This window comes from Dicentrarchus labrax, unplaced genomic scaffold (assembly GCF_905237075.1).
Source record: "Dicentrarchus labrax unplaced genomic scaffold, dlabrax2021, whole genome shotgun sequence".
NCBI lineage: Eukaryota > Metazoa > Chordata > Actinopteri > Moronidae > Dicentrarchus > Dicentrarchus labrax.
Window position 1 is genome coordinate 29,407,668 of NW_026136711.1, and position 25,670 is coordinate 29,433,337.

Here is a 25,670-nt window from a genome sequence, read left to right on the forward strand (position 1 = left end):
TGACATTCTCGTCTAACACTGGGCAAGCGCATATCCCAAAATGTAAAACTATTTTAATTTACTAAGTTGTTGCTTACGGTTACAGGGTTTCATTCAGTTCACATTAGATGAAATCAGATATCAGTCTCTCCTCTTTGGTTGAAGGTGTTCATCAGCTACTGTATAATTTTAGTTCTGGGTTGTTGTTTTGGACAATCTTTGGTAATACAGCTGTTCCCTATTTTAAACATGTTGTATGCTCATTCTTGTTCTTTAATAATATCCTCAGTCAAGGGGGAATTGTGAGACTCTGGCACTGGCATTGATGAATCTCATCCATTCTAGTTTCTACTGCTCCCTTCCTCTATTTTCCTCTAAAGCTTTGAAACATATTCACATTCATATGCAATAAAGTGAAAGAGGCTCCATACTGTCACAATTTTTTCCTGGAATATTAGCCTCTGGGGTTTCACTAATGCAAATCACATTTATATGAACTACTGCCACAAACGTGTAGCAGTTGCAGACATTGTAAGATTATATGATAATGTGCCAAGCTAACAAAACCAAATTTGATATATTGTCATCTTCATAACAGGCAATAAAATAGTTTACTTTTTCACAAGTTTACTTTTAGCTCATAATTTAGGCCTCTGTCAGTCTCTGCCTGTCCATGTTCACTCAATGTGGTTTAGACCTCTCTGCACGTGTGATGAGGAGGTCCTGACCGACTTGTTTTGAGTTCATTATATTTATGGAGAATTACACCATCCCCCTGCACCAATTTCTGACAGGAGAGAACAAACAATAATACACATTCCCCCCCAAGCATGTGTTTTATGTTTTGACAACATCATCTGTCACAGTCACTGATCTCATGCTTGGAATAAATCAAAGGTGTTATCACACTGCCATGGGAGTCAAAATCCAGACACAAAACAATGTGTACCCCCCCCAAGTGCTCACTTTTTCTATTTTCATCATGCACAAAGAAACACGGTGTGTCTCTAAAACTCCATTTTATTATCTTGTTTTGATTCAAAGAAACATTTAAAGGAGAATAAAAAAAGACGTGTAAAAACAGACTAAAACAAGTGTCACAAAAACTTCCAAAATAACTACTGGTACAGACCTATGCATGGCTTCTGTTCAAAGTGAGAATGGCATTCAGTTCTCCATAATATACACATGCGCACACACATACATACAAATGGGACCACGGTGTATCCTGCAGTTTATCAATTAATTCTACCTGTAGAAGTAACCACCTTGCATGTCCCCTAAGTGTTTCTCTTCACACTATCATAGGGCCTCCTCCATTTCCAGATGTCTTAAGGTCCATATTTCCTTCATTACATCTCAGAGCTATTGAGGTCGCTCTCACATCGTGCGCAATCCAGGTTCATGTCCTTCCTTTGAACGTGTTCATGCAGGTATAACTCCCAGAAAATCTGTGGATTTCTTCAAGTGCAACTTGTGGCATGAAGCTAAAAAAAGCAAAAACACAAAAGAAAGAATGTTGCACATGAAACAATTATGGTGATGGAAAGGAGACAACTGCCCCCCCAAAAAAACAAAATCAAATAGGATTTACCTTTTTAGAATGACAAGCGCATGCATAGTCCAGGGCAGGTAGAGGAAGGCCTTGTCAGCTCTGACTGCATCCACAGTCCTCTGAGCAACTACCTCAGGTTTGAGAGGAGGGAAGAGCTGGGGAAACCTACAAAAGAAAAAACAGTAGTTTTGAGATAAAATGATGATCATTCTGATAAAAGGAAGACTGCATTTTCAAGGTGTGTCCATTGCTCATAACAAGTGATATGAAATTACAATGCAAACATTGTCTGCTTTACACAGCAATGTGAAAGGTTGGGTGTACTCATACACCTGTACAAGAACATTCTGTATCATAGATGCTAGTATTACACAGTATCAGAAGTTTAAAGCAGCAAGGTTCAGTGTCATCTACAAAGGCATCAAGACAGCCACTAGGGGGCAGACAGACCGAAAATCAATGATTTGCTTAATGAGTGTGTGCAAATTCCTTTTTTTAGGTGAATGAAGTAGCACTATTTTTTAACTGTGTGTCAAAGGTCCAGTGTGTAACATTTAGGAGGATCTATTATCAGAAATGGAATATAATATTTTTTAGCATATAATATAAACCTAAAACAATCTACAAAGGGAGCAAGTCATCTTCAACAGAAGCCTTCTTTTCGCGGCCACCATAGTTTCTCCTACGAAATTGAAAGGCTGAGCTGTATTCAGATGGTTGCAATCTGCAACTTCACTGCTAGATGACTAAAGAGGCCAGAGGGTTGCGCAGAGTCATAAACTCACACTTCCAAGATTCCAAGCACGTGCAACTTTGATTTATTAAGATCTACTAGGTAGTAGTTCATTACAGAGAAAAGATCAGGGGATATACATTATATATATATATATATATATTATGTATAGTGTAAGATCAAAGCACTCCACATGATATTTTACTCTGAACTACAAATGTTGTGGTTCTCGAGGAAAGGCCAAGGGGTCCTTACATTCAGTATGATTCATCCCGTGGGGACCAGGAATGTACTTAAAAATGGAAATCCATTCAATAGTTGTTCAATTAGTTTATGTTAGAGGTGGACTGACCTGAGAACCACATCCACTTCCTTAGAACCACACTGCTAATATGGCTAAAAGTAAAAAATAATGCACTTATGCATAACATCTTTAAGTACCTGACTCTCATGCCCTGGAACATCTCCGTGTTGGTGTGGAAGGGAAGAACGGTGGTACAGCCAACCCCAGGACAGTCCAGCAGGCCTAGCGTCAGACTCTCCATGAAGGCCAGCGATGATGCCTTGGAGGTGCAGTAGTCTATGGCCCCAGGGATGGCAGACTGGGACAGGATAGAGTTTATGCATACTACATGGCCGTGCTGCAGCTCCAGCATGCGAGGCAGGAAGGCCTTTGTAGTCTGGGACGAGGAAAGAAAAATGGGTGAATGAAGGGGGAGAATAACGACATGATGGAAGGAAGCGTGGAAATACAAGGTGAAATATATTGAGTAGAGTCAAAAGAAGAACAGGCAAGAGAAACAGACCCACAGTGTAACCACAGATTAAATTTCTATTTCCATTTAGTTGATAATTGCATTTCTGTCTGCATATGACATAGTCTTTTGATCTCCATTCAAAATAAGAATGCCATGAGTTTTCAAAACCCCTCTAAAGTTTCAGAGCCTGAGAGGCGATTTGGAAATACCCTACTTAACCTGCCATAATAGCAGTCATGATTGACAAGTCTGGGGTGCCTACTATAAATACTGCCATGCTATAATCAAAATATGAAAATGATAAGGATAATCTAGTAGGAGGAATTCCCCTTCTTCTGCATGCGAACTGTCTCTGCTTTAATTTCTGCAAGTCTTACCCAGAACTGTCCCATGGTGTTGATGTGTTGGGATTTCAGAAGGGCGTCGTCATCACTGTCCATCAGGCTTTTGCCGTGGACTACAGCTGCATTGTTCACTAATATTGTAACATCTCCAACCTGAGATTAAAAAGCACAAAAAGAAGAAAAAAAAGAAGATTGTCAAAGATCTTATGTGTTTTCTGTCTGCCTTCATGAGATGATACAGTTGAGCTGCACCAGAGCTGTCAGCAATAGTCCCTGCTCTTATTCAGATATTTCAGATGAAGTGTAATCTATACACCAGATGGGAGAGAGAGCAGCTCAGAGCCAATATACATACATAGGAGACAGAGAGGCATCACAGAGAACTATTTTACGAAATGTTTCACTATGTGCAAATTATATTTCTTTTTGTGCAAATAGAAATATTTTTGTAAATATTAAGCTTTGTACCTTTTCTCTAACCACCTTGGCTTGCTTGTAAACTTCCTCCCGATTGGCCACATCGCACAGGAAGTAATGGCACTCTGTTCCTGAGAGAGAGATCTCTTCAGCTGTTTCTTTGAGGCACTTCTCTGTTCGGCCCCACAAGATCACCTAGCAAAAAAAATATTTTAAAAAAATTGTAAGGTTAGAAACAAATAGGGAATGTTCATCATTGAAACTGTGCTGAGATCAGAAGCAAGTCAAGTGAACTGTTGCTTATAAATGGAACAAAAAGGGTTGTTTTTACAGTCAGCCATCAACAAAACATTACGTATGTTTTGCGCAATTTTTCTGGCAATGAGACCTGGTGTAACTGTGGAGATCTTTGAGCTGCAATGTTCTTTTCATTCAGAGAACAGAGAGGCCATTTTCACTCCAACAAATAGTTTTCGAGCAAGATTAAAGGCTTGGGGGTTGCTGTGTGAATGAACTGTCTCTTCATCCACCCGGAGACTAAATGAAGGCCGGTCATTTGAGCAGGGAACATGGGGTTGGATGGAGGTGGGGGACTAGTGATTGGGCAATTAGATCTGTCAGTCTTTGGGGTCAGGGAAAGGTAATGAAATCAGGGGGTGAGTCCTCCTCATCTCTCAAACACAAATTCTCAAAGAGATTACACGGCCTGTTGGGCAGATGAGCCCCGTCATTTCTGGTCAGGGAGTCTGAAAACAGTGCGTGTGTGAAGTGCTGAGGACGCCAGTGTGGGATTTGGCCAGTCGCCCGTGACCAAGGTTAATATTTGAGCAAAAAGTCTACTGGAAAGTGATCTTGTGTATGTGAGAGACAGAAACACTGCGTGTGTGTACACATACACACACAAAAGAGTGTGTGTCTCATGCCACTTGCGAGGCTTCCATTACTATAGATGATCACACATCGTCTTTTGCACGTATTGAACCTGTCATCCTGCAGTAACAGGACACTTTCAGTCGCTGCCAATCTTTTAAAATTTACTCAGCATTTATCTGGAGCCAAACATAACATACTGGCAATGACAGTGTGTTAATTTGCACAGACACAACCTTAAAAATCACCAAATTACTGATAGCAATAGTGTCAGAGGCGAATCAAACACACAAACACTGACAATGTAAAGCTCAAAGATGTTTGGAATGTGTTCTTTTTTTCTTCTTTCATCGAAAGCAATAAGGGTTTGGCTCCCTCTGTGAACAGCCCTTGTTTGAGTTGCTTTTGATTGGGTTTTTTGTTTGCTTCATTTGCAAGCCCATTTAAGTAATCAGTGAAGGCAGACAAGTCTTGATAAATAACTGAAAGCTTTTAATGGGATTTGAGCCTTACAAACAAAGCTGACAGCTCTCATTAAAAGTCAGCACTCAAACTGTGCTCTCCTGTTAAAATGTTATTTAATTCATTAGGTTTATCACCCGTCACAACACACAGGACCCTCAGAACAAACAAGCATTGGCCAAATTGCTATCTGGATTGAAACAGTAAGAAAACAGGTTTTAATTGACCTTGCAAAAACCTTATTCCCTATCTGTGATAAAACAGTGATTGTTCCAGCTATACACACCGAACAAGACTTAATGTCAACACGTGCTGTAAGTAAAAGCTCTCTGATTAAGAAATTAACGTTGCAAAGCTTGACACAAGACCTTGACAGAGAGCGAAGATGCAACTCAGTACAGGCTGTGGTGTACGTCTCCGTGTCCCCAGCAGCTCGAGCTGAATTACAGTGACACTCTATCTCTCCGAACTGAATGTATGGGTGGGTATGAACCCTCCTTTTCACACCCATTGTATGGGCCAGCAGAGAGGCGGCACACAGAGGGGGCAGCAGGAGTTCAGGAGGCAGTCGCCTGCCGCTGTCTAATTACTGCGGAGACAGCAAGGTCAGTTGCAGGGCAATACCCAGCTGGGAGCGGTGTGCTTCCCGCCTCCAGCACAACACACACGCACACCCACACAAACCTGTTGTCAGTGCCTTGCAGCAATCTCTTTATGTGATGTTAACAACCACATAAAAATCGACGCTTTCTGCAAACACTTTCTTCTAGATTTGTTGTCATGGTACTGAAAAATACTTTGAAAGGAGCTTTGAAGAAATATGCTGTTTTAAGTTGTCAACTATTTACTGGGAATGTTCTGAAAGACCTCTCACAGTGCTCTGAACTTGGATGCCGTTTTTGAAAATAGTTTGGTCTGGTTTATTGTTTCAGAGCTTCGTTCTGCAACGGTTCCCCCCTAACAACACACAAGAAGACCTGGCTCCCCTCCTGAGTCCCCGGCTCTCCATCTCGCTGGATTCTTTCATCAACGCTGTAGTTAGTCTTCCTCACACCGTGAAAACACCAAAGCTGGGGAGAGGGAAGAGGAAATTCCGGATGCCAATCACAAAGGGGCTCAAACTGGGGTGAGCGTGAGTTCGTAAAAGGTTAGCCCTATTCATAATTACCGTCCTATTTCCTTTTAGCGTCTCTTTAGGCAGGGAGCAATTGTCATACACATTACCACAGGTGTTGTTTTCAAAGCCTTCACACCTTGATAATACCCAACAACGGGGTGCTGAAAAGCATGGTGACATCCTTTGTTGTGCAGCTGCAAAGTAAAGCTTTTAAAGCCCACTGGTTTCTTCTTGCTCTTTCCCCAAGGAGATGACATTGAAAGACGGAAAGAGGCAGTTAGTGTTTCATTGAGCTTTTAGCAATGTTTTCAAGCTACTAAAACTGTGGCTTAAGATAGCATCCAAGATTAGCCCGTGCCACACGTGTACAGAAAATTACAACCCATAGCTTTCAGCTGGCCTGCTCACCGCTTTCTACCAGGGAAACTACCACCATTTTCTTTCATGTGTAATGATGACTCCCATCAGAGGTGATCAAAAATAGAGCTCCTCTGTATTAACACATTACTGCTAAAGGGACACCAGTGGCTCATCAGGCACTCAGCTGTGTAATGTTCACCCACTGGATTGGAAGACAAACTATAGCTGGAATGGATGATGGGAACAGAGCCTGACCTGCATGATGAGGAACTGTCTATGTAGCCACTGGAGCATTTCAGGCCCAAGTGACGGCTGCTTGTTAGGGGGGTGAGGGATGGTGAGGGTGGGGAGAGATGAGAGGGTGCATGGTTTTGATGGTTGCGGTGCTTGTCTGAAATTGGCAAGACTGGATGAGTTACTTTTACTGATTTCAAGATGAGAATATTGATTTGCAATTTCAGGGTTTGCAAACATGACATCGAAAGCCTTAGTCTGACTCAGCAAAAAATCTGTGATTTTTTGGATCCCCATAACTTTAAAATCACATCCAGATTGGAAAAATACTAATCAATCATAACTTCAGTCTCATAGTAAAAGTGACTCTATTCTTGACTTATTTTGACCTATTACCTCATAAAAATCTGTCACCCTTACTACACTGCATTTCAGTTACTGTAACAGGTTAGAATAGTCACCCTTCCAGTGGTGGACTTAACCAAGATCATGTAATATATTTTACCCCCATCTCTTTTTGTTGGGTTCATTTAGTTTTTCATACACTCCATAAAAGGCTCTCATGTCCTCATATGCTTGAAAACAAAACCTAATCTGGCTTTTATTAAAAGCATTATGTAGCCTTTTGTTGTTCTGTTATATGTTGGCAGATTTTACAACAGTGCAAAGACCGCTCAAAAAAATGGCAAGACACTATAATAGGGTAATAGAAGCACAGTTATTATGTAAATGGCTTTGAAGCTGTTTCAGTGAGGCTGTGTGCACATATACCCCCCCAACCCCAAAATACACACCAACACACTCCACACACATACAGAGAGTCAATGCCTTTATCACAGCCTAAATCTTTGGATTATACACTTTCTGGACATGTCAGTCATAGCAGGATCACCCCAGACCTTAGCAGAATGAATGTCAGCCCAGTACTGCACTTAATCACATCAATCAGCCATAAAGGCTGTCTAGACCTGCCCTCTGGTTGACCCAAGCTGTTGTGCAATACTTGAACCAAAATTGAGGGCAGTGTCTCCAGTCTCTTTGGACCAGCTAGGCTACTTAGAGGTTATGATCCCTGCTTTCTTAGAACAGTGGAACAACAAGACACTTGGGTCAGGGTGGACCGGACCGGGGTACCGGCAGGAGGGGAGAAGTGTGGGGTGGGGGGGCATTCATGCTGCCCAATTACTACTGCTGGTTTTAAAACAAACTAAACCTTGCTTACAAAATCACTCCAGTAGTTAGCTGGTGTATTTATTAGGAAGGAGCAATGTGGGTGCAACAAGTTGCCAGTAGTTAAAATGAAATTACCTTTCTGGCCCCCTGCTTGGCAAACTCTTTGGCCAGGTGACGCCCGATGCCTCGTCCCCCACCGGTGATCAATACCACCTCCTTGGTCAGATCCTTCCTTCTGCTTGGCAACAGCGAGAACAAACTTGCTCTGACTATAAAATAGAGCATCTGAACCGGGAAAAGAAACATACGACACGCGCTTTTCAGCTCCATCTCTCGCGGTGCTCACGGGCTCAAGTATAAATGTTTACGCTGCAAGTTTACGTGCAACCACTGATATCCTTCAACGGTGCCGAAACAACGACTCGTGAGCTCCTTGCAACTTTATCCGCATGCAAACAATATCATCTGCAGCCTCAGACACTGCTGCATAAGTAATCCACTGGCGGAGAAAATATATTTATATATAAAAAGCAGAACTATGTGACTTCAAGGAGCTCTGACATGTTAGTCGACATGCATCACGCACTCAAATGTGTGAGTGATTGGTCATTACGCCTGTCAGCCACTGCTAGAGACGCAGAGACGTGGAACACAAGTCCAGGCGACGCTCCGTGCGCTACTGAAACCGCTGGGCTTTGGTGTTGTGTTCCTGTCCTGTCCTGTCCTGCCTTATATATTACCGCCTCTGCCCTGGCTTCGGTACTTCCACTAGTGAAAGGAGCTGGATGAACCTAAAGGCGAGGTTTGTAAGGGCATTAATCCTGATTGACATGTTAAGTGAGGATGAATATTTTGCTCCAGTGCCCGTCTGTCCTGAGTGGTTGCGTACTTGCCTCTTCCCCCACCCCCTTCATGTGTCTACAGCGGTGGTTCTCAATCTGTGGACCGGGGCCCCCCAGTGGTCGCCCCACTGCGTCCCAGGTGGGTGCCCAATCTTGTTTGGGAAAGTTTAACTGTATTGTAATTTAATTGACTCGAACTTAACCTCGTTGCATAATTTACAGAATAACAATGCTGTCGCAATCACATGTTTCACTGACAGATTAGTCAAAGCAAAATCAACAACCAAACTATTACCTATATAAGAGTGTCAGATGGGGGTGTTTGGTCAAGGGCTTCAGAAAAATGACTGAGAGCCCAGCTACCCCCACCATTAATTAAGTCAAACAAATAAGCAACACACAAAAACAGCTAGCACTAAACAAACAGGGAACTGAGAAACCTGACAATCGCAACCATAACACTAACCCCCCCAAATAAGCAATGGTGGCAGAAGTCTTCAGAGCATTTACTCATGCAAAGTACTAAGAAAAGTTCCACATACATTATCAGCAAAAATCTCCTTAAAGTATAAAAGTAAAACTACTTATTTTGCAGAAAAATGGTCCCATTCTGTGTTTTACTCTATAATGTCTTTGCTGTTGCATGAATGTGTATTTTACCTTTTATTGCTTGAAATGTTTAAGGTTGTGCTAATTTGTACTGTTGGATATTTCAATCTACTGTAATGCATTATATCCTATAACATCATCATACTGTAAGTTTGTAGCATCACTGTCCTGTGAGAACCTGTAGTTCTCATGAACTCAGAAAAAATAGCTTTGTTTCCAGCACTGTGACAATGCGTTACCAAACTTAGAGATACATGGTTTTCATAGGACAGGAAGGGTATGGAAAAATGTAATCTGAAAAGTAACTACCCACTAAAGTTGTCAGAAAGGTATAGACGAGTAAAAAGTACAATATTGGCTACTATACAAAGTTGCATTAAAAGAAAATACTTAAGTAAAGTACCTCAACTTTGTACTTAAGTACAGTACATAAGTAAATGTACTTCCACCGCTGCTAATAAGTGATCTAAGTATAATATAGACAGACCACAAAAAATCAATTTCAAAACATACAAGAACTGGAAAATAACTGAAATAATTACCATTACATTGGGCAATCTGGGTTCATATTTCATAATGACAAGTACATCTGGTGATGCTAATGTGTCCTTGAGCCAATAACTAGTCTCTGCTTTTTCCAGCCTGGATATTCTGATGCTGACAAACCTGGAAATGTCTAGTCACATGATACATTCAAATGTCAAGTCTATTTGCTGTATCAAAAGCTCACATAATAAATGACAGCAAAAATTGTTTTCAGTTTTATAAACATGGTAGGGTTTATATTCTACTGAGTGAAGATGTTTTTTTTTTCATTTGATGGTACACAGTATGTCCTGCATTTGCAATGGTCTCCTATGTGCAAAACCACATCAGTTGTTTGAGCCCTATTTGTTGTGGTAACAATATGAAGCAGACTATATCTTTCTGTGTGTGACAGTGCAATTTGGGAAATAGGTCAGCCCAGTCCCAGAAGCTTGGCAGGGTGACAAACAGAAAACTGCATGAATACCTTCTAAACAAATCCTATGAATTCATGGGCCTCAGACAAGATTCCAGTCTGTGATTTTTGGCCCTGGCACTGTGATTTTTACTGGGTATCGCTGAATGCAGGGCTTTTTCAGCAACTGGGATGGGTTTAAAGAGCAGCCTCACAATGGTTGCTTTGTGCTGGGCTCAGCTACTTAGGGAAGGCAGAGAGGCTCTCGGGGGCTGCTAAAAACCCAAGACAACACGACTCCAGATGCTGTCTTTATTTTGGAAATATCTGAGATTTACTAAATGTGAACCCAAAGTGAAGTTTCATTGGATGCCTATACCCAAGTTCTCAGCTGAAGTCAAATTGAATAGAAGCTAGTGGTTTATCAAAAACAAGAAAATAGTGTAAAGATATACATTAGAGCGAGTGGCAAATGGGTTCAGGCTGCATGCAGAATGCAAAAAATGTAAATAGTGTATATTTCAGTGCTCTGTTTATTTATACTCATGCTATCACTGCCATCTACAGATCGGCAGTGAAAGTTCAGATAAGGGTGTTCTCAGCCAGGCTTCACTGGGGAGCGTCTCTGAGCATTTTCTTCCCTTAGACACCAGACAGTGAAAATGCCAGTCTATGCCGAGTTCAGCTGTAAGCAGCAGCGCTTTCCTCAATAACAGTGGCATGAAAGAAAAACAGGAAAAAAAACATAGTAACCTTCAGATGTATGTGAAAATACTGCTAGGGACTGGAATGGGTACTATGGAAGTGTATGAGTAATTAAACAAATACTCCAGTAACATAAATGCAATATTCCATAGTGAAACAACTATGTTTCTTTGGGAAACATGTAATTACTTTGTCTACACAGCCATAAAATATGTTGAAGAATATAATTATTTTTTCCTAGGCAACAGGCAGCCAAACGTGTCATTGGGTGAAACCAAGGTGAGAATGCATTGCAGTCTGATGTGGGAGGGGTGGAGAGAGGCTGAAAGCAGGTAGATAAAACATTAACTCCTAATGACTTACCTTTAGCAGAGCAGACCAACAACACCATGGACATCGGCTCGGCAATTTTAATAATTGGCTTTGCTGCTCTTGTTGCAGCCTTCCTCCTTCTGGTAATTGGACTTGTGTACTCTGAGCTGATGAATTCAGACATTCCTCATGGGGTTGCAAATAGTGGGAAACTGCACATGGTTCATGGCTTGTTTGTTGGCATAGCAATTGTGGTGAGTATCTACAACATCAATGGAATTGTTTAGGCTTAGTATTATATGTTTCCTTCATGTTATTCTATCTGTTATGATTTACTTTTTTATTATGAAATTAACTTATTCCTCAGTGTAACGAAAACTGCCTCTGCTTGTGCAAGAAAAAAAAAATCAACTCTACTCTTTTAGGCCCTTGTCAAAGATGGCTGTCCTTTCTTTGTCCTCTAGCAACTGATAAAGCTTAGATCAGAGAAATTTAAGATAAGAAATCAAGTCTAACAAAGGTGCATAAAAGGCAAGGTCATGTGTTCTCCCCTCTTTGATGTTGTCATAGTAAATATGGTTTCTCAGACAGAATAACTTTCAGTTTGACTTTACCCATCAATAACCTTTTTTGTTTGTTTTTAATATTGTCTCCAACTTGTGGTAAATCTGTGGTTCCTCTCCTACAAGGGCCGGATTCTACATCGTCTGGGTATTTGTCATCAGGTCAGCTTTATCCGATGGTTTGTGGCCCGTTTTCTGACACGATTAAATCCAGTTCCTGCAGGCCTGCGAGTGAAGGACCTGACGTTTTCTGAAGTGCCAGTGCGAGTCTACGAACCCACCACTGTGTGTGATGGCTTGAGAAGAGGACTTGTGTATTTCCATGGAGGAGGATGGGTGTTGGGCAGTATAGGTATACAAAGTTCAGATCATTTACTTAAGTAATAATAGAAATGCCAAAAAGAATTACCAATGTGCATTCAGAACTATTATAGGTAACTATTTGTGAAGAGATAAAAAGTTGAGTTTGACTTAAGTGAAACTCAACTTTCTCCTCTCCTTTAGATCCTCTATAAATCACTTTTGTGGGTAACGGCAAAATCCTCTCCTGTGTTTGAATTTTGGTGTTTTTTTGTATTAATATTAGCATTATCATTATTATTATTATTATTATTGTATTTTAATCTTTTATTGTGTCCCGATTTAAGTCAGATTACTGTTGGGCAGTTTGATCTTTAACAATTCATCAACAAATTAACAAATCAATTTTTTAAGATTCTCATATTTTTTAATGTTAAGTATCTGCAAAGACGCCAGTAACTAATAACTTACCAAGCAACAAGGAAAAAATACAATATTTTCCTCTGAGACCCGGTGGAGTAGAATAAAGTTGACATATATATAAATACTTCAGTGCAAAAAATGTACTTACATATAGCACTATTTCTCTTGATCTTAATTAATGTTTATTGAATATAATACATTTTTATATGATGTGCTGCCTGAATACACAAAAAAGATGAGCGTAGATAGAGAAACAGAAATTGGCATGTTCTGTCTGTAGTATTTTTTTAAATAAAAGACCATAACATATTGCTTGCTAACTGTGATGTCCTCTAATCCTGAACAGATTCTGTTGATGAAGTCTGTCGGCACATTGCCAAGGAGTCGGATACCACTGTGGTTTCTGTTGGGTACTTAAACTTCTCCCCCAATGCACGTAAATATCCAAAAACGTATTTTGTTTACCAAAGAGCCAGAATTCACCATATTGTCCTTCCATCTTCCCTCTCACCCCTCTTAGGTACCGATTAGCCCCTGAGCACAGGTACCCTGCCCAGCTGGACGATTGTGAGACAGCGACGTGTCACTTCCTGTCTGTGGCTGAGGCAGAGTTCAGCGTGGACTCTTGCAGAGTGGCAGTCGGAGGAGACAGCACTGGGGCTAACCTGGCAGCAGCACTATGCCAAAGGCTGGCGAGGAGAGAGGACGGACATCTGCCGTCCCCCTGCGCTCAGGTCCTCATCTACCCAGCCCTGCAGATGGCAGATTTCAACCTGCCCTCATACCAGCAAAATCATGCTGTGCCCATATTGTTTCGTGGCCGGATGGCATTCTACTTCCTACAGTATCTCAGTGGGGACATGTCTGTGTGCCAAGATGTGTTGGAAGGCAACCATGTCCCCACTGAGCTCAAGCCATGCTATGAGGAGTGGCTCTCCCCTTCCAACTTACCTCCTGAGTGCCTCGTACGGGGTACCTTTGAGCACCCAACCCCAGAATATGATGCAGAGGTGTATCACACAATCAAGGCTGGTTTGGAACCTGAGGTCTCACCCCTACTGGCAGATGATGCCATCATTAAGAAAACCCCGCCCACCTTCATCCTCACCTGTGAGTATGATGTCCTGAGGGATGATGGGATTCTTTACAGGAAACGACTGCTGGACTTGGAAAAGGATGTCACCTGGCAACATGTAACGAAAGGTTTTCATGGCATGGTTAACTTTTTTAACCAGGGTTGGCTCACATTTCCTTCTGCAGTGCAGGTTGTGGATAGTGTTGTTGACTATATTAAAACACTGTAAAGATCATAAATAGGACCATGTCATGTACTTTATTCTACTTTCCATCTTGTTTTACATTTTAATAAAAAAAAAAAAAACTGGTCTCCAGTGGCAGAGTTTTCTTCTTCATTAAAAGTATAGTGTTCACAGAAGACAAAAAACCCACACAAATCTATACACAAAACCTGTTTTATTCCAAAAATGAACAGTAGCCTGAGGACACAAAGTGTATAAACAGTTTCTGGCACCGTTTTAACAATATAGAGAATACTGCCAAAAGGTAAATGTCATGCCCTAGCCTTAAGGAATGTATTTCCTTTTAACACAGATGTAAGACATCTCCCATTTGCTTCCAGGATACTCTGCTTGCCTTCCCTTTCAGTGTTTGCTGTATCCATAGCAACGGAGCTCTTCTATTTCCTCTCTACTGCCTGTGCCATTATGGAGCCAGCTGAAACCACCTACATGCTATTTGTTTGACTAGCTAACCATGTTCTAACAGGGATTGAGATTTCCCAGGTTAGGTACGTTTGGTACCAGGCAAAACACGAACCAAGCAGGGATGGCGCAGGATAAATGGACTCAAACTGGCTGGAGAATAGAGCAAAAGTATGCAAACAAGGTGCTATTAGGCAACTGGGCGGAAGAAAGACTACAGGTAGGCATTTTGTCTGCTTATTGTCTATTTCACTTTTATTCCAGTATCACAATAAGATGTTCTGATTTAAGCATACAACTTGAATTGAATGTGAGAACACAGACTATGTATGCCTTTTCATGTTGCAGATCCTAAACATAATGCCATACCAATGGCAGCCTGCCAAGAGTTTTGTAGCACCTCAGTTGGTAGTCAAATCTATAGCAAAGTGATTAGGCAGCCTCAGTTCAGCTATATCAGCACAGCCTCCTAGTGGGAGAGGCTAAAGCTGGAGACTAATTGCATTGACGTGAGGTTTGGCCACAGGCTGCTGGTTCAGGATCTGAGAGGAGAAATGACTTAAGAAATACTGTACAACAGTGCAGATCGATAGTGAAGTGTGAGCTTTGCTGATCCTTGAGCTGGGCTCATTGCTCAAGTCCCTGTATATCCCCCCTCCTCACTCCTCTTTGCGATGTCTGTTTATTCTGTCCAACATAGTTCATTCGGGAGCCAGAGACAGCCAAAAGCACCAATCGTGTAGACTACCGGCCCCAACGTGACTCCAAGCCAGACGTCTTTGAGAGAAGATCTGCCCTGCTGAGAGCTGAGGTCAGCCTTTAACTGGTCATTCATGGCATTAACACCAATTGAATGCCTGTCACAGCCCTGCAAGTCAGGGCTTTCTTCTCCAGATTGTGGCCACTTCTGCATAATACTGACAGCCAAGATAAAGGCTTGTGATAAAACTCTTTATGAAAGCAAGTTTCTGGTCAGACTCAGCAGTCATGAAAAATGTGTAAAATCATCAGTCCTACTGGGCACTTAAAGGCTAGTTAGAGCAATTTGCTGCTGTCACATAGCAAGTCTTTTGAAGATTATTCTAATAGAATAGGCCATGCCCTCTATATCTTAATCCAGCGAAGGCCAATGCATACAGGCTATGTCGAGACTACTGTGTATTGTCTTCCAGGGGCTTCCATCCAAGCTGCTATTTGCCCACCGTGACCCACCATCCTCTCATTACTTGGTCACGCAGTATCAAGAGAGCTATGGGCATAAGCACACCAATACTTTGCCCACTCTGCGACGCTGGCATCCACACAGCTTGACATGGCAGCCTGAGAGGTCTGACCGGCCAATTTCTGGTAAGATCACAGTTTAAAATTCCATGCCACCACTGCCTAAAGGCATATATTATACATGGGAAAGGATATATTAAACCATCCACTCAAGAGTGCTATGAGGGTAGAGCAAACATAGCTTAGTGCATTACATTTTGCATGGACAAAACACATCAGCAGTTGTGCTCATGAACAATTAAATCTGGGTGGCCCCAAATGCCATTTATTGTTCCAAATCAGTCACCAGTGTAATTAATGGCTGCAGTAACATGGCAGTTAACTTTCTCTTCTGTGTTCCTTTACAGCCATTCCAACCAACTTTGGCCCATTGCAGTCCACAAAGCACCGTTTGGAAAAGCCGCAGCCACACCTCCCGTCACTGACTGTGTACAGGTCAGAATACCAGAGGCACCCACTTAGTACCTTCTGCCAGAGCCGCTTTGCCAGGGCTTCACGCATGCTCTCCAGCCACCTCCATGCAGCCAATCACAGCAACAAAGACCTGGATCTGAGACGGTGCTCGCTACTACAAATCCCAGATCCCCGTTTCAGTCTACGACCACAATCACAGCAGGCTCACAGACAACACTGTGGCTCTTGAATTGCCTCACATGCTCCTTGTTAATTTAGAAGCCCTGATCAAAGTGGTGCTGCTTTGTGGTTCCTCTTTTTTATAAGTCAGCTGCATGAAAAAAAAAATTACAGAGCAGACCATTTGGGAAATCAAAAGGAATTAAAAAAATTAAACATGATTCTCATTATGAGGACTACTGTAGGTTTACTGTGTGTTGTATGGTGAGTGGTTTCATTGTTTATGTGTGTATATGTGAATATGTGTTTGTGCGAGAAGGAGAAAGGAGTGGGCTATAAATTATGTTCTCCCTTCCACAGGGTAATTACATGCAAATTCTTCCTCTCTCTGTACAGTTAATATCTGGAACTCAGAATGGGCTGTTAGTATTACCCTAGATAAAAAAAAGAAAGAGAAAAAGAATTGTTGATGCCAGAGCTAACCTGGGTACTGAGGCGGCGTACCAGAAGCCATGAGTCATCCAAGGCAACATCTGAAGGGACGCGTCTAAGTCCCATTCCATTAGGTGTTTAGTTACAGGGAGTCAAAGTGTTTAATTAGGAAGAATCAAAGATGCTTATGTTTGATGGTCAACCATCTGCGGCTGCCTCCCTTTTCCCCGCCTGCCTGCTGCCTTTCAATGCAACTGAAGCCCTCTGTTTCACCCACTGTTAGCTAGTTAGTCCCTCTACTGTGCTGCTGATGCCTGTGTGTCACATGACGCCTCTGTGTTGTGGGAAGTCTAGAGCTCAGCATGGCTCACCCAAAGCGCTGTTGTGTTTCCCTTGTGAGCCACATGATGGTGCTATAGCAGCATGTCACTGTCCAAAAACCTGTCAGTGTGTTTTTTAAAGTCCTCTGTACATTGAAAGATTTGATTGTAAATGAGCAAACAATGAGGGATTTCATATTTGTATAATTCTTATGCATATTTCCATTGTTAATTGAATTGCTCAACACTTAAAAAATAAACCACATAGATTGTTCCTTTGCTATTCTGTCATTGGTTATATGGTTATATCATTGTCACACAAATACTGGAATAGACATTTGGCCTAATACCATTAATTGTGGATTAACATGCAATGAATGACAAATTCATATATTTCTTTGATGTTTATGAAACAATAGATGACAAAACAAAGAGATTATTTGGTACAATTAACAAAAAATACAGCAAGTCAAAATTTAAACAAATGGCTATCCATGAGAGAATAAAATTAGAAATATAACTGCGTCTAAAAGTCTGAGTGTTGGAGGAGTTTCAAAAGTAGCGACAAATGCTTTTAGGAGTTTACCTATTTATATTGCATGACAAAACCATTTACACCCTGTCATATTTAAAGAGCAACTGTAGATAATTGCATTGTATCCAGGCCACTGTGTAAGTTATATTTGTGGCCTACACAGTGGAGCAGTGATACATTATCACTATGTTTCCCATTCTCTGTAATATGTTAGAGTTGAATGAACTCATTTACTCTTATGAATTATCTTTTCAGCTAAAGAGGTTAAGCATCTGGGATGATATAAAACTAACTTAATGGCAGGAAGGAGTGGCAAATCAAAGAAGCAAACACTTTACATGGCAGCACATCCTGCATAAATCTAAGGAAACAGTAGTTTGACTACCATTAAGAGTCTAATATGTTACATCTACTGCAAAGGACCGAGACATAAGAAACACACATTTCTTTGTGCAATATCGATTCCAACAAAACAAATTAGTTCCAGAAACAGAAGCTGTGTGGAAAGGTGATCTTGGTAACATGTCAAATAAATGACAACACAGTGGTTACAATTTTGCAATAACATTTGGGGTTGGGCTGGGTTGGACATAAACCTGGAAGAATAACCCAGTAAGTCAACAAGAAACTTGATGTAACACATGCTCTTGTAGAGATACTCCATCACCACCTAATCTTATCATCAATGGAAAACTGAGTCCTCGTTACACACTAGTCTGCCGAGGCTTCTTATCAGGGAGTGAAAGAACAAAGGGGAAAAGTATGCCCTTCGCTGCAGAGAGGACACTCAAATTCTCATCTATGAAAGCAGGAGAGATCTCATCAGCCTCAAACCTCATGGTGAACTGGCGGCTGACACAATAGATTGTGTCATCCATCGTGACACACTGGAAGGCAGGGCAGCGCATAAGCCGTTTGGAGCTGCACTCATACCACAGTCGAGCTACTGTATGGTAGCGATATACACTGACACCCAGCAGTGAGTTAACATCAAACCGATACAAAAATCTCCCCACAGCTACCATATCTGCAGTTCTGTCTTTGCTACCTACTAACAGACTTGGCCTCCAGGTGTTGGTTTTGGGGCTGTAGCGCAGTAACATATATCTAAGTGTTCCCCCAGAAACAAAAAGCTCTCCATTGCACACTGTGACGTGATGTGCCACAGCAAATGTATCATTAGGCAGTGGAGCCACAAATGTCCATCTGTCCAAACGCGGGTCATAGCGCTCCACTGAGGAGAGGCACTCCCCTCCGATGGCGTAGATGTAGCCCTCGAGAGCTGCCAGTTTGCAGCGGGGCCTGGCTTCATTCATAGGACTGATCTCCTTCCAAATGGATGTCAAAGGATTGTAGCAAAACACTCGCTTTGAGGGTGTCATTTCTCTGTCTGTACCTTGGCAGCCCACTGTTACAAATAAGTAGTTATCCATTGTGCACATGGCACAGGCTTTAGAGATGACCTCCTGTGGGATCAGGCAGAGTGTATGCCAGGTGTCTTTGTAGTCATCATAATAGTACACTGCACTGGATGTCCTCCTCTGCTCTGTTTCTGCTGTCGGCCCTCCTGTGTTCCTCGCCCAGTCTTGAGGGTCCATATCTGCCACCATGACTAACTTTCTCCCTCTCATTCTCTGCTTCTGGATTTGTTCCCGCTCACCAGCCATTAGCCGCCCATAAAGGTTGGGGTCCCTGAGCACCTGGAGGTAGTTGTCTGACATGACTCCCAGGGCTGCTTGCTGCACAGTGGGCTGGCCATGTTTCTTGGCCAGATACAGTGTCTCCAAACAGTTACCCAGATCAAGTTTACTCTTCAAGCTTTCCAAATCTTTGCTGTTAAGAATTTTTGCTGGAAGGTGTAAAAATGGAGCCCCTGCTACAGTCTCTAGATCTGCCCTCTCCCTCATATTAAGATCTTTGCTGTCTGTAGAGCTGAAGATCATAGTGTGAACAGAGACGGACTCGTCGCTGGTTGAGGCTGGAGAGTGAGTCATTGGAGTTGAGGCTCTTGATGTTAGAAAGGGGATGGAAAGCTCAGACTGCTCAGCTGCAGACAGATAGCTCTCCTTGCGTTGGAGTACAGGCCTTGCAGGATGCCTCAGCTTGAGGTTTCCCAGTGTGGAGGGATCCTCAGCAGAGCTTTGTGGTAAAACCAGATCACGCATAATGATGGGGCTCAGGGAGGAAGGAGATTCTGTGAGGCTGCTGCCATGACTTCCAAACTCCACTGGCTGCGACTCACAGTTCCTCTCAAACTGACCCAGCACAGTATTTGAGTCTGTAATCGAGTGAGAGGAAGACTCAACATAATAATCATATATCTTTCCGCGCACAATCTGGTCCCCCGTTCCTTCCAGTACCACGTTAGCATCCTTCACTTTGATCTCTGCCTTGGAGAGGAAGCTGGAGTAGGCCCCCTGGCGCTCCAAGTCCTGCCTTAACTCTCTGCCCACACCCACACTGCCCTCCAGCTTCTGCAAAAAGCAAGGGGAGCGGCGCCCTGTTGTACTGACCATCCCACTCTCTGTTGGACGAGGAAGGTTCAAAGCAGAGCCAAATGAAATATTACTGGTCGAAACCTTCGCCTGCTTCTGATGAGTGAGTATCTCTCCTTTAAAGCTGATGTCTTGGTCACTATATGTCATATTGAAGGCATCCTCACTCTTTGCACCTTGGCGTGGACAAACTTCTGCTGCCGTTTCCTTGGTGCTGTCAGATGTCAGGTCATCAGTGGCTGAGTCTGTGTGCGAGGGTCTGAGTTGCTTGCCCCCATCATCTGTGTCATATTTTGGTGGGTTTTGACATCGTAGTGTTGTCTTGCAGTTTTGGCAGGTTGCATTTTCTGGCTCTTTGTTGTCTTTGTCACAGACTGGAATTTTCTTTGCATCCCTGGAGCTGTAGAACCTGTAGGCCCAAGAAACCAGCAGCACCGCAGCCACAGAGAGACTCAGTTTCAACAGCAGCTGCATGTCGAACTGGACTCCCAAAAGATCTGCTATGGGCATAGCTGTAGCAGTGATGGTGGCAACGATTGGTTGACTGATCCTATTGAGTGTTATTGTCAGTGCGTCTCAGCTGACGGTAGCACGCTGTCTGGTTTTCATTGTAAGAGAGCTGCTGTGATCTGATGACTGCACCTCTTGTTCAAAGGATCAAGTGTAAAATGACACCTGCAGAGGTACTATTTGCATCCCTGGCTCTGTAGAGGCGGGGCATTTCTCATGCACCACCTGTGGCAAGTCAGATGTGGATTCAATAACCATACACAGAATATGTAAATACAGAGATCAATATTTGCTTATGCAATTTGCTGACTCACCCAAGCTTTTCCCATAACTATCCAAATGTCATCTAAGAACTCCAGTAAATAACTTTCTGAATACACTCTGATCCTAACTTTGTTTGAGCTATCTTGTTGTTGTTGCATCTTTACCTCAGTGTTTACGTGAGCAGGAGTGGTTCAGGTCATGCCTTATTATGCCAATTTCTGAAAATGTCCGTAAAAATATTATGATAGATCACACTCCTTAACTTGCTCTAACACACGGCTAGAGCAGCAGGAGGAAAACATGGTTTGAATAAGGGGTGGGGAGTGATGATAGGTGACATTTATCAAATACTTAATAACCAGGATACATCTGTTTGCACAGCCATGCCACAGATCAAAGGTCCTTTTCTGTGCCAGCACAGATGCTTAAATTACTCACTCTAAGAGAAGCTGAACATTTCTGTCAAACAACAAAATGGCAGGCAGTCACTTGGTATTATAAACACATAGAACTGTAAATAATACAGATAACTGTCTAAAGAATGCCAGATGAAGTGTCTACAGAGAAACCTGACGGTCATTCATTTCTATACACTATACTGAGATGCAAACATACATCTTTGTCACATGGGAGCCATGTCACTCAGTTGCCGTTGTCAGGCTGTCATTTGTGTTGCTGATAACACACTTGAGTGAGGCTGTGGTCAACAACAGAACTGTGTTTATTTTAATAGCACTCTGTTGAGCATTTTAATGTTGCATCGCACAGAGAGGCATATAGAGGGTGTGTCAGGTCTCCTAGCTGACATGTACGCTGTTTGGTCATCCGATAGCTGAGCTTGTTGCAGACGACACAAAGGAAACTCAATTCTGCAAGCATGGTTGACTACTGAATAATTGACATATGGGCCAAAGAGTCAGCTTCTTATCCTCACCATTGCTCCCAGCTCAGGTAAACTATTCAGAACACTGCTGAGAAAAAAACATGATTGTGAGCCATGTGCATTGTTGTATGGTGGCACTTTCCCCTCTTCTTGTACCATCCATGATTGGTGTGCAACATGCGACTGAACAAGAACAGAAGGCAGAAAATTAATTTTTAACAGGTGTTTGCTGCTTTTTCTGTAATAACTTTGCAGATTAGAGAAGCATTGCAGGCAGAAGAGGGATGTAGTCAGTTAAATAAAAAAACAATAAAGCTTAATATTTTGTGACCATCACATTTCTTGAATCATCAATTTGTTGAGGAAATAAAAGAAAAAAACTTACAAAGCTGAGGTGGCTCAAACTTTATCTGTTAGGGTCATCCAACCTTCTCACAAATAAACCTAAACAGCATTGACTTACAATGAGCAAACAATGATGCACACAAAAGCTTGCTCTTGTTTTCACACTGATGTCCCTATAATTAAGGACAATTACCACTGAAGGGAACAATTAGATGCTTCACATCCATGGCTAAAAAAGGAAATTCTTTCTTTTTTTGCAGCAGAAAATGTAATAAAATTTAAATGGGTCATATTTATTGACTCATTTCTTTTGGTCCACGAAAACTTTTAACTATTTTTGTATTAATTTTATAAAAGTTACATGTGTTCATACATACTATTAAGTTGTGGACAATATACACATATGCACACACACACACACACACACACACACACACACACACACACACACACACACACATGCACACGTGTTGAGTTATGATGTACTTCTTCTATTTATATCATGATTATATAAAGACAATTAATAGTTATTAATGCATTCAGAAATGGTGATAGAGCTGTTTTTCTCTCTTGAATGTGAAGTGAGTGAAAAAAGCCAAAAAAAACACAAAAGTGCCTCTTGAATTAAAATGATAGCTGAATTATAATGCTATACAGTGGGTGGACAAGGATTCGTGCCCCTTGCTTCCCTCACTCGAAAGAAAATTAATTCAAGGCGCATATGACTGTCTGTTAATAATGTTTGTGCTATGCGGCTCTCATCTCCAAAATCCAGGAATATGGATTGTAGTTTGGCAAGGTGAGCCAAAATCCCAAACGGATAGGTCTATCCTTTCTATTTGACTAAGCTTTAAAAATGTCTCCTCTTACCTCCCACCTGGTTTAAACCCTAATCCCTTAATACATGTTGTGTCCTTAGAATAGCTTAAATTGCATTTCTTGTGAAGTCCAAAAAATGCAGGATTAGTCTGCATTAAGCTACCCTTCACCAAGTGAAAGAGTACAAACTGCAAATGGTTAATAGCAATGTCGGAATCCCCTTCAAGTCATGCTGGAGTCAGTGCAATCAGAAATATCTGAAACAAAGTCATTTTTGGAGCTACCATGTAATTGAGCAGGCATAAAAATGAGTCTCATTCTCTCGGCCAATGCAGACAGTCCTTCAGATTTCCCGTACGTGGTGAGGTTATCATAAAAGATTGTAAACAATTCCTGCAACAATCTAGACATGCAGGAGGGTGCATATTACCTGGACCCAGCATCAAAGAAGACTGGAAGCATATGCACGTACACTACTGAACATGTCGAACATTTTGTTACAAGTAAAGTCAAGGCTTGTAAGTTTTATCATCTCTCCATTTTAATACAGGTGAAATGAAACAAATGCAACAACCCTGTTTACACACGCTGCCTCAGGTGAGCACCTCCCTGGAATGGCGGCTAAAATGATCCTACTAGTACTGTAAATGTCTGGGTAAGAGTTACATATTGTACACAATGTAGGTCACTTAAGATAGTATGTCACAAGTAAATAACTTGATTACAGGCCAGTGACAATGAGTTGCAGTGCTGTCAATTGCAACACACCAAATGGAGAAAGAATCTTCAAACGTCACATGCACCACAACCCCAAAACAGCAGACATATGTTAGATAATTTTTTTACTCTGTCCTTGGAGACCTGCCATATAGATATAAAAAGCCTAAATGAGAAACAGAAAGGCTGTTAATGTGTTTGTCCTTTCAGCCAAGAATTATCTCTGAAAACAGTTTTGAATGAAGTACAAACAAAGGTGGAGAAGTGTAAACTCCAACTATCTCAGCAACCACCCCTCACCATAACCCATATAACCTCTTTAATTATTTTCAATATTTACACTGATGTACACAAAATACACTCAAAAAGGAGATTTTTTTTCTAGTTTCTTAATGCGTTTAAATCCTCTTACATTCCAAGCCATCAGGAAAAAAAGAATACTTGTATATTAATAAAAAAAGAATGTTCTCTTGGAGCATCTGTGTTTGTTCCCCCGTGGTTTATCAGCTTGTTGCTAATCAGGTGCATCCCAGGACATGTAACAGACGGGCGTGGTTGATATAGTGGCACAGCCTAAGCCAGTTCCACTTTTCACATTTCAGTCAACACCAATGACATTTTGACTCATCAAAATAAAATCCAAATGCTTTTTTCTTTTCCGTTTCAAATCAACTGATTTTATTGATCAACAGGCAGACGTGGGACAAGAAACAAAAAAGGTGTAACTGGGCAGGGCTATATAGGAGGTGGTTATTTTCATGTTCATCACGTTGTTCTTTTGATATCATTATCTTGATTACTATTTTGTTACAAAAACAGTGGTGTGCCATCCTGTGGTGGCACTGTTTCCTGATCGACTGACGCATGGAGGGCCTCTTGATGACTGGAGAAGGCTTGCAGGATTCGTGGAAAGTGTGTGTGAATGTTGTGTAAGAAGGGCAAGTATGTGTGTGGGTATGTGTGTGTGTGAGAGTGTCTTGGATGAGGGGTTTCACGTCAGTTCCACTGTCACTGTGAGGACAAGTGCCATCCACGTTAGTCCAAGCAAGTCCACGCGGGAGGCTCCATCTACAAACACCAAAGACACAGTCGATCAGACAGAGACACACCTCGTCAGCAGCGAAGTCATACTGTAAAAACGGTATTATAATAGATAAATCCCAATTTGTATGACTCGTAAACCTATTCAAATGCAATGAATGTGATTTAGAATGAAGTTACCTGGTACTTTTCATTGGTGGTTTTAAAGTAAACCACAATGCATTTGTCTACTCACAGGCACGAAAGCAGTGCCTGAAATGGCCGAATATGTTTTACAATAAAGTAAGACATTTTTTTTTGCATGCCATTTTTAATCTATTAATTATAAAGACAAAATTATTTTCTTATAATAATTTATCTGAGGTCATTGCTATATTGGTATACTTGGACTAGAGGTGTGATGACTTGATGACAGTCATGCTAATGATAATGATACCAATACAACCTTTCTGTTCTTTGAAGTGCACAATAATGATATACAGTCAAGTCAATTTTATTTTCATTTTCATGCGGCCCAATATAAAAAATCACAAATTGCCTCAAGGGGCTTCACAATCTGTACAGCATATGACACACTCTATCATTAAACCCTTGATTTGAATACAGTAAATCTCCCCATTAAAGGAAACTCCGGAAGAGCAACAGAGGAAGGATCCCTCTTCTAGGATGGACAGACATGCAAGATGTTGTATGTACAGAATAGACCAACAAGATAGATTGATAGATTGTTAACATATATGGATCCTGCAGGACATCAATGTCTATATACAGTATAGAGATACAACTACACCAGCGCCCAAAAATGTCCCCACATAGCTTTTGGTGCAGTTCAGACACACACAAAGATACTCTTTCTTTCCCAATATTTGAAGAGGCCTCAGATATAAAAATGAGATATGAGGAGTGAAGCCCTAGTTTTATTTTTTTATGTTTTGGACTTGTTGTTCTAAGGCCCACAGCGGGGATACTAGATTATAGAGGAGAGATCAGCAGAGACAGCAGCTTTATACTGCCATTGTTTTCTGCAGCTCCCTCGTG

At 41.6% G+C, this 25,670-nt stretch overlaps 5 protein-coding genes across 8 annotated transcripts in view; 2 read left to right on the forward strand and 3 right to left on the reverse strand.

The window, feature by feature from the left end:
- Window positions 1–981: 981 nt before the first annotated feature.
- Window positions 982–8,791, reverse strand: dhrs3b (dehydrogenase/reductase (SDR family) member 3b). Its single transcript, XM_051414651.1, has 6 exons — window positions 8,138–8,791; window positions 3,838–3,981; window positions 3,403–3,522; window positions 2,709–2,947; window positions 1,574–1,699; window positions 982–1,466 (listed from the first exon to the last, which is right to left on the reverse strand). The coding sequence occupies exons 1-6, from the start codon at window positions 8,330–8,332 to the stop codon at window positions 1,382–1,384; spliced, it is 909 nt and encodes a 302-aa protein (XP_051270611.1). The 5' UTR covers window positions 8,333–8,791; the 3' UTR covers window positions 982–1,381.
- On the forward strand, window positions 5,797–14,296 carry aadacl4 (arylacetamide deacetylase-like 4). Of its 3 annotated transcripts, XM_051414645.1 has the most exons (6): window positions 5,797–5,901; window positions 6,051–6,244; window positions 11,540–11,664; window positions 12,100–12,325; window positions 13,043–13,106; window positions 13,217–14,296. In XM_051414645.1, exons 3-6 carry the CDS (start codon window positions 11,581–11,583, stop codon window positions 13,998–14,000), a joined length of 1,158 nt encoding a protein of 385 aa, XP_051270605.1. In that variant the 5' UTR covers window positions 5,797–5,901; window positions 6,051–6,244; window positions 11,540–11,580; the 3' UTR covers window positions 14,001–14,296. The 3 variants fall into 3 exon arrangements, with proteins under 3 accessions (XP_051270605.1, XP_051270604.1, XP_051270603.1); XM_051414644.1 differs by lacking the exons at window positions 5,797–5,901; window positions 6,051–6,244 and adding an exon at window positions 9,588–11,430; XM_051414643.1 differs by lacking the exons at window positions 5,797–5,901; window positions 6,051–6,244 and having other exon boundaries at window positions 11,437–11,664.
- A 132-nt stretch (window positions 14,297–14,428) lies between these two features.
- cfap107 (cilia and flagella associated protein 107) lies at window positions 14,429–17,297 on the forward strand. The gene is made up of 4 exons (XM_051414653.1): window positions 14,429–14,637; window positions 15,118–15,228; window positions 15,590–15,764; window positions 16,046–17,297. The coding sequence occupies exons 1-4, from the start codon at window positions 14,542–14,544 to the stop codon at window positions 16,339–16,341; spliced, it is 678 nt and encodes a 225-aa protein (XP_051270613.1). The 5' UTR covers window positions 14,429–14,541; the 3' UTR covers window positions 16,342–17,297.
- Window positions 17,298–17,412: 115 nt separating this feature from the next.
- Window positions 17,413–21,973, reverse strand: klhdc7a (kelch domain containing 7A). The gene has a single exon (XM_051414632.1). The coding sequence runs from the start codon at window positions 20,561–20,563 to the stop codon at window positions 18,263–18,265; it is 2,301 nt and encodes a 766-aa protein (XP_051270592.1). The 5' UTR covers window positions 20,564–21,973; the 3' UTR covers window positions 17,413–18,262.
- A 1,417-nt stretch (window positions 21,974–23,390) lies between these two features.
- igsf21a (immunoglobin superfamily, member 21a) overlaps window positions 23,391–25,670 on the reverse strand; it is a 160,578-nt gene continuing 158,298 nt past the window's right edge. For both annotated transcript variants that reach the window (XM_051414640.1, XM_051414641.1), the window contains exon 10: window positions 23,391–24,659. In XM_051414640.1, the coding sequence (XP_051270600.1) occupies window positions 24,583–24,659 (77 nt within the window). In that variant the 3' untranslated portion in view covers window positions 23,391–24,582. The remainder of the gene's footprint in view (window positions 24,660–25,670) is intronic.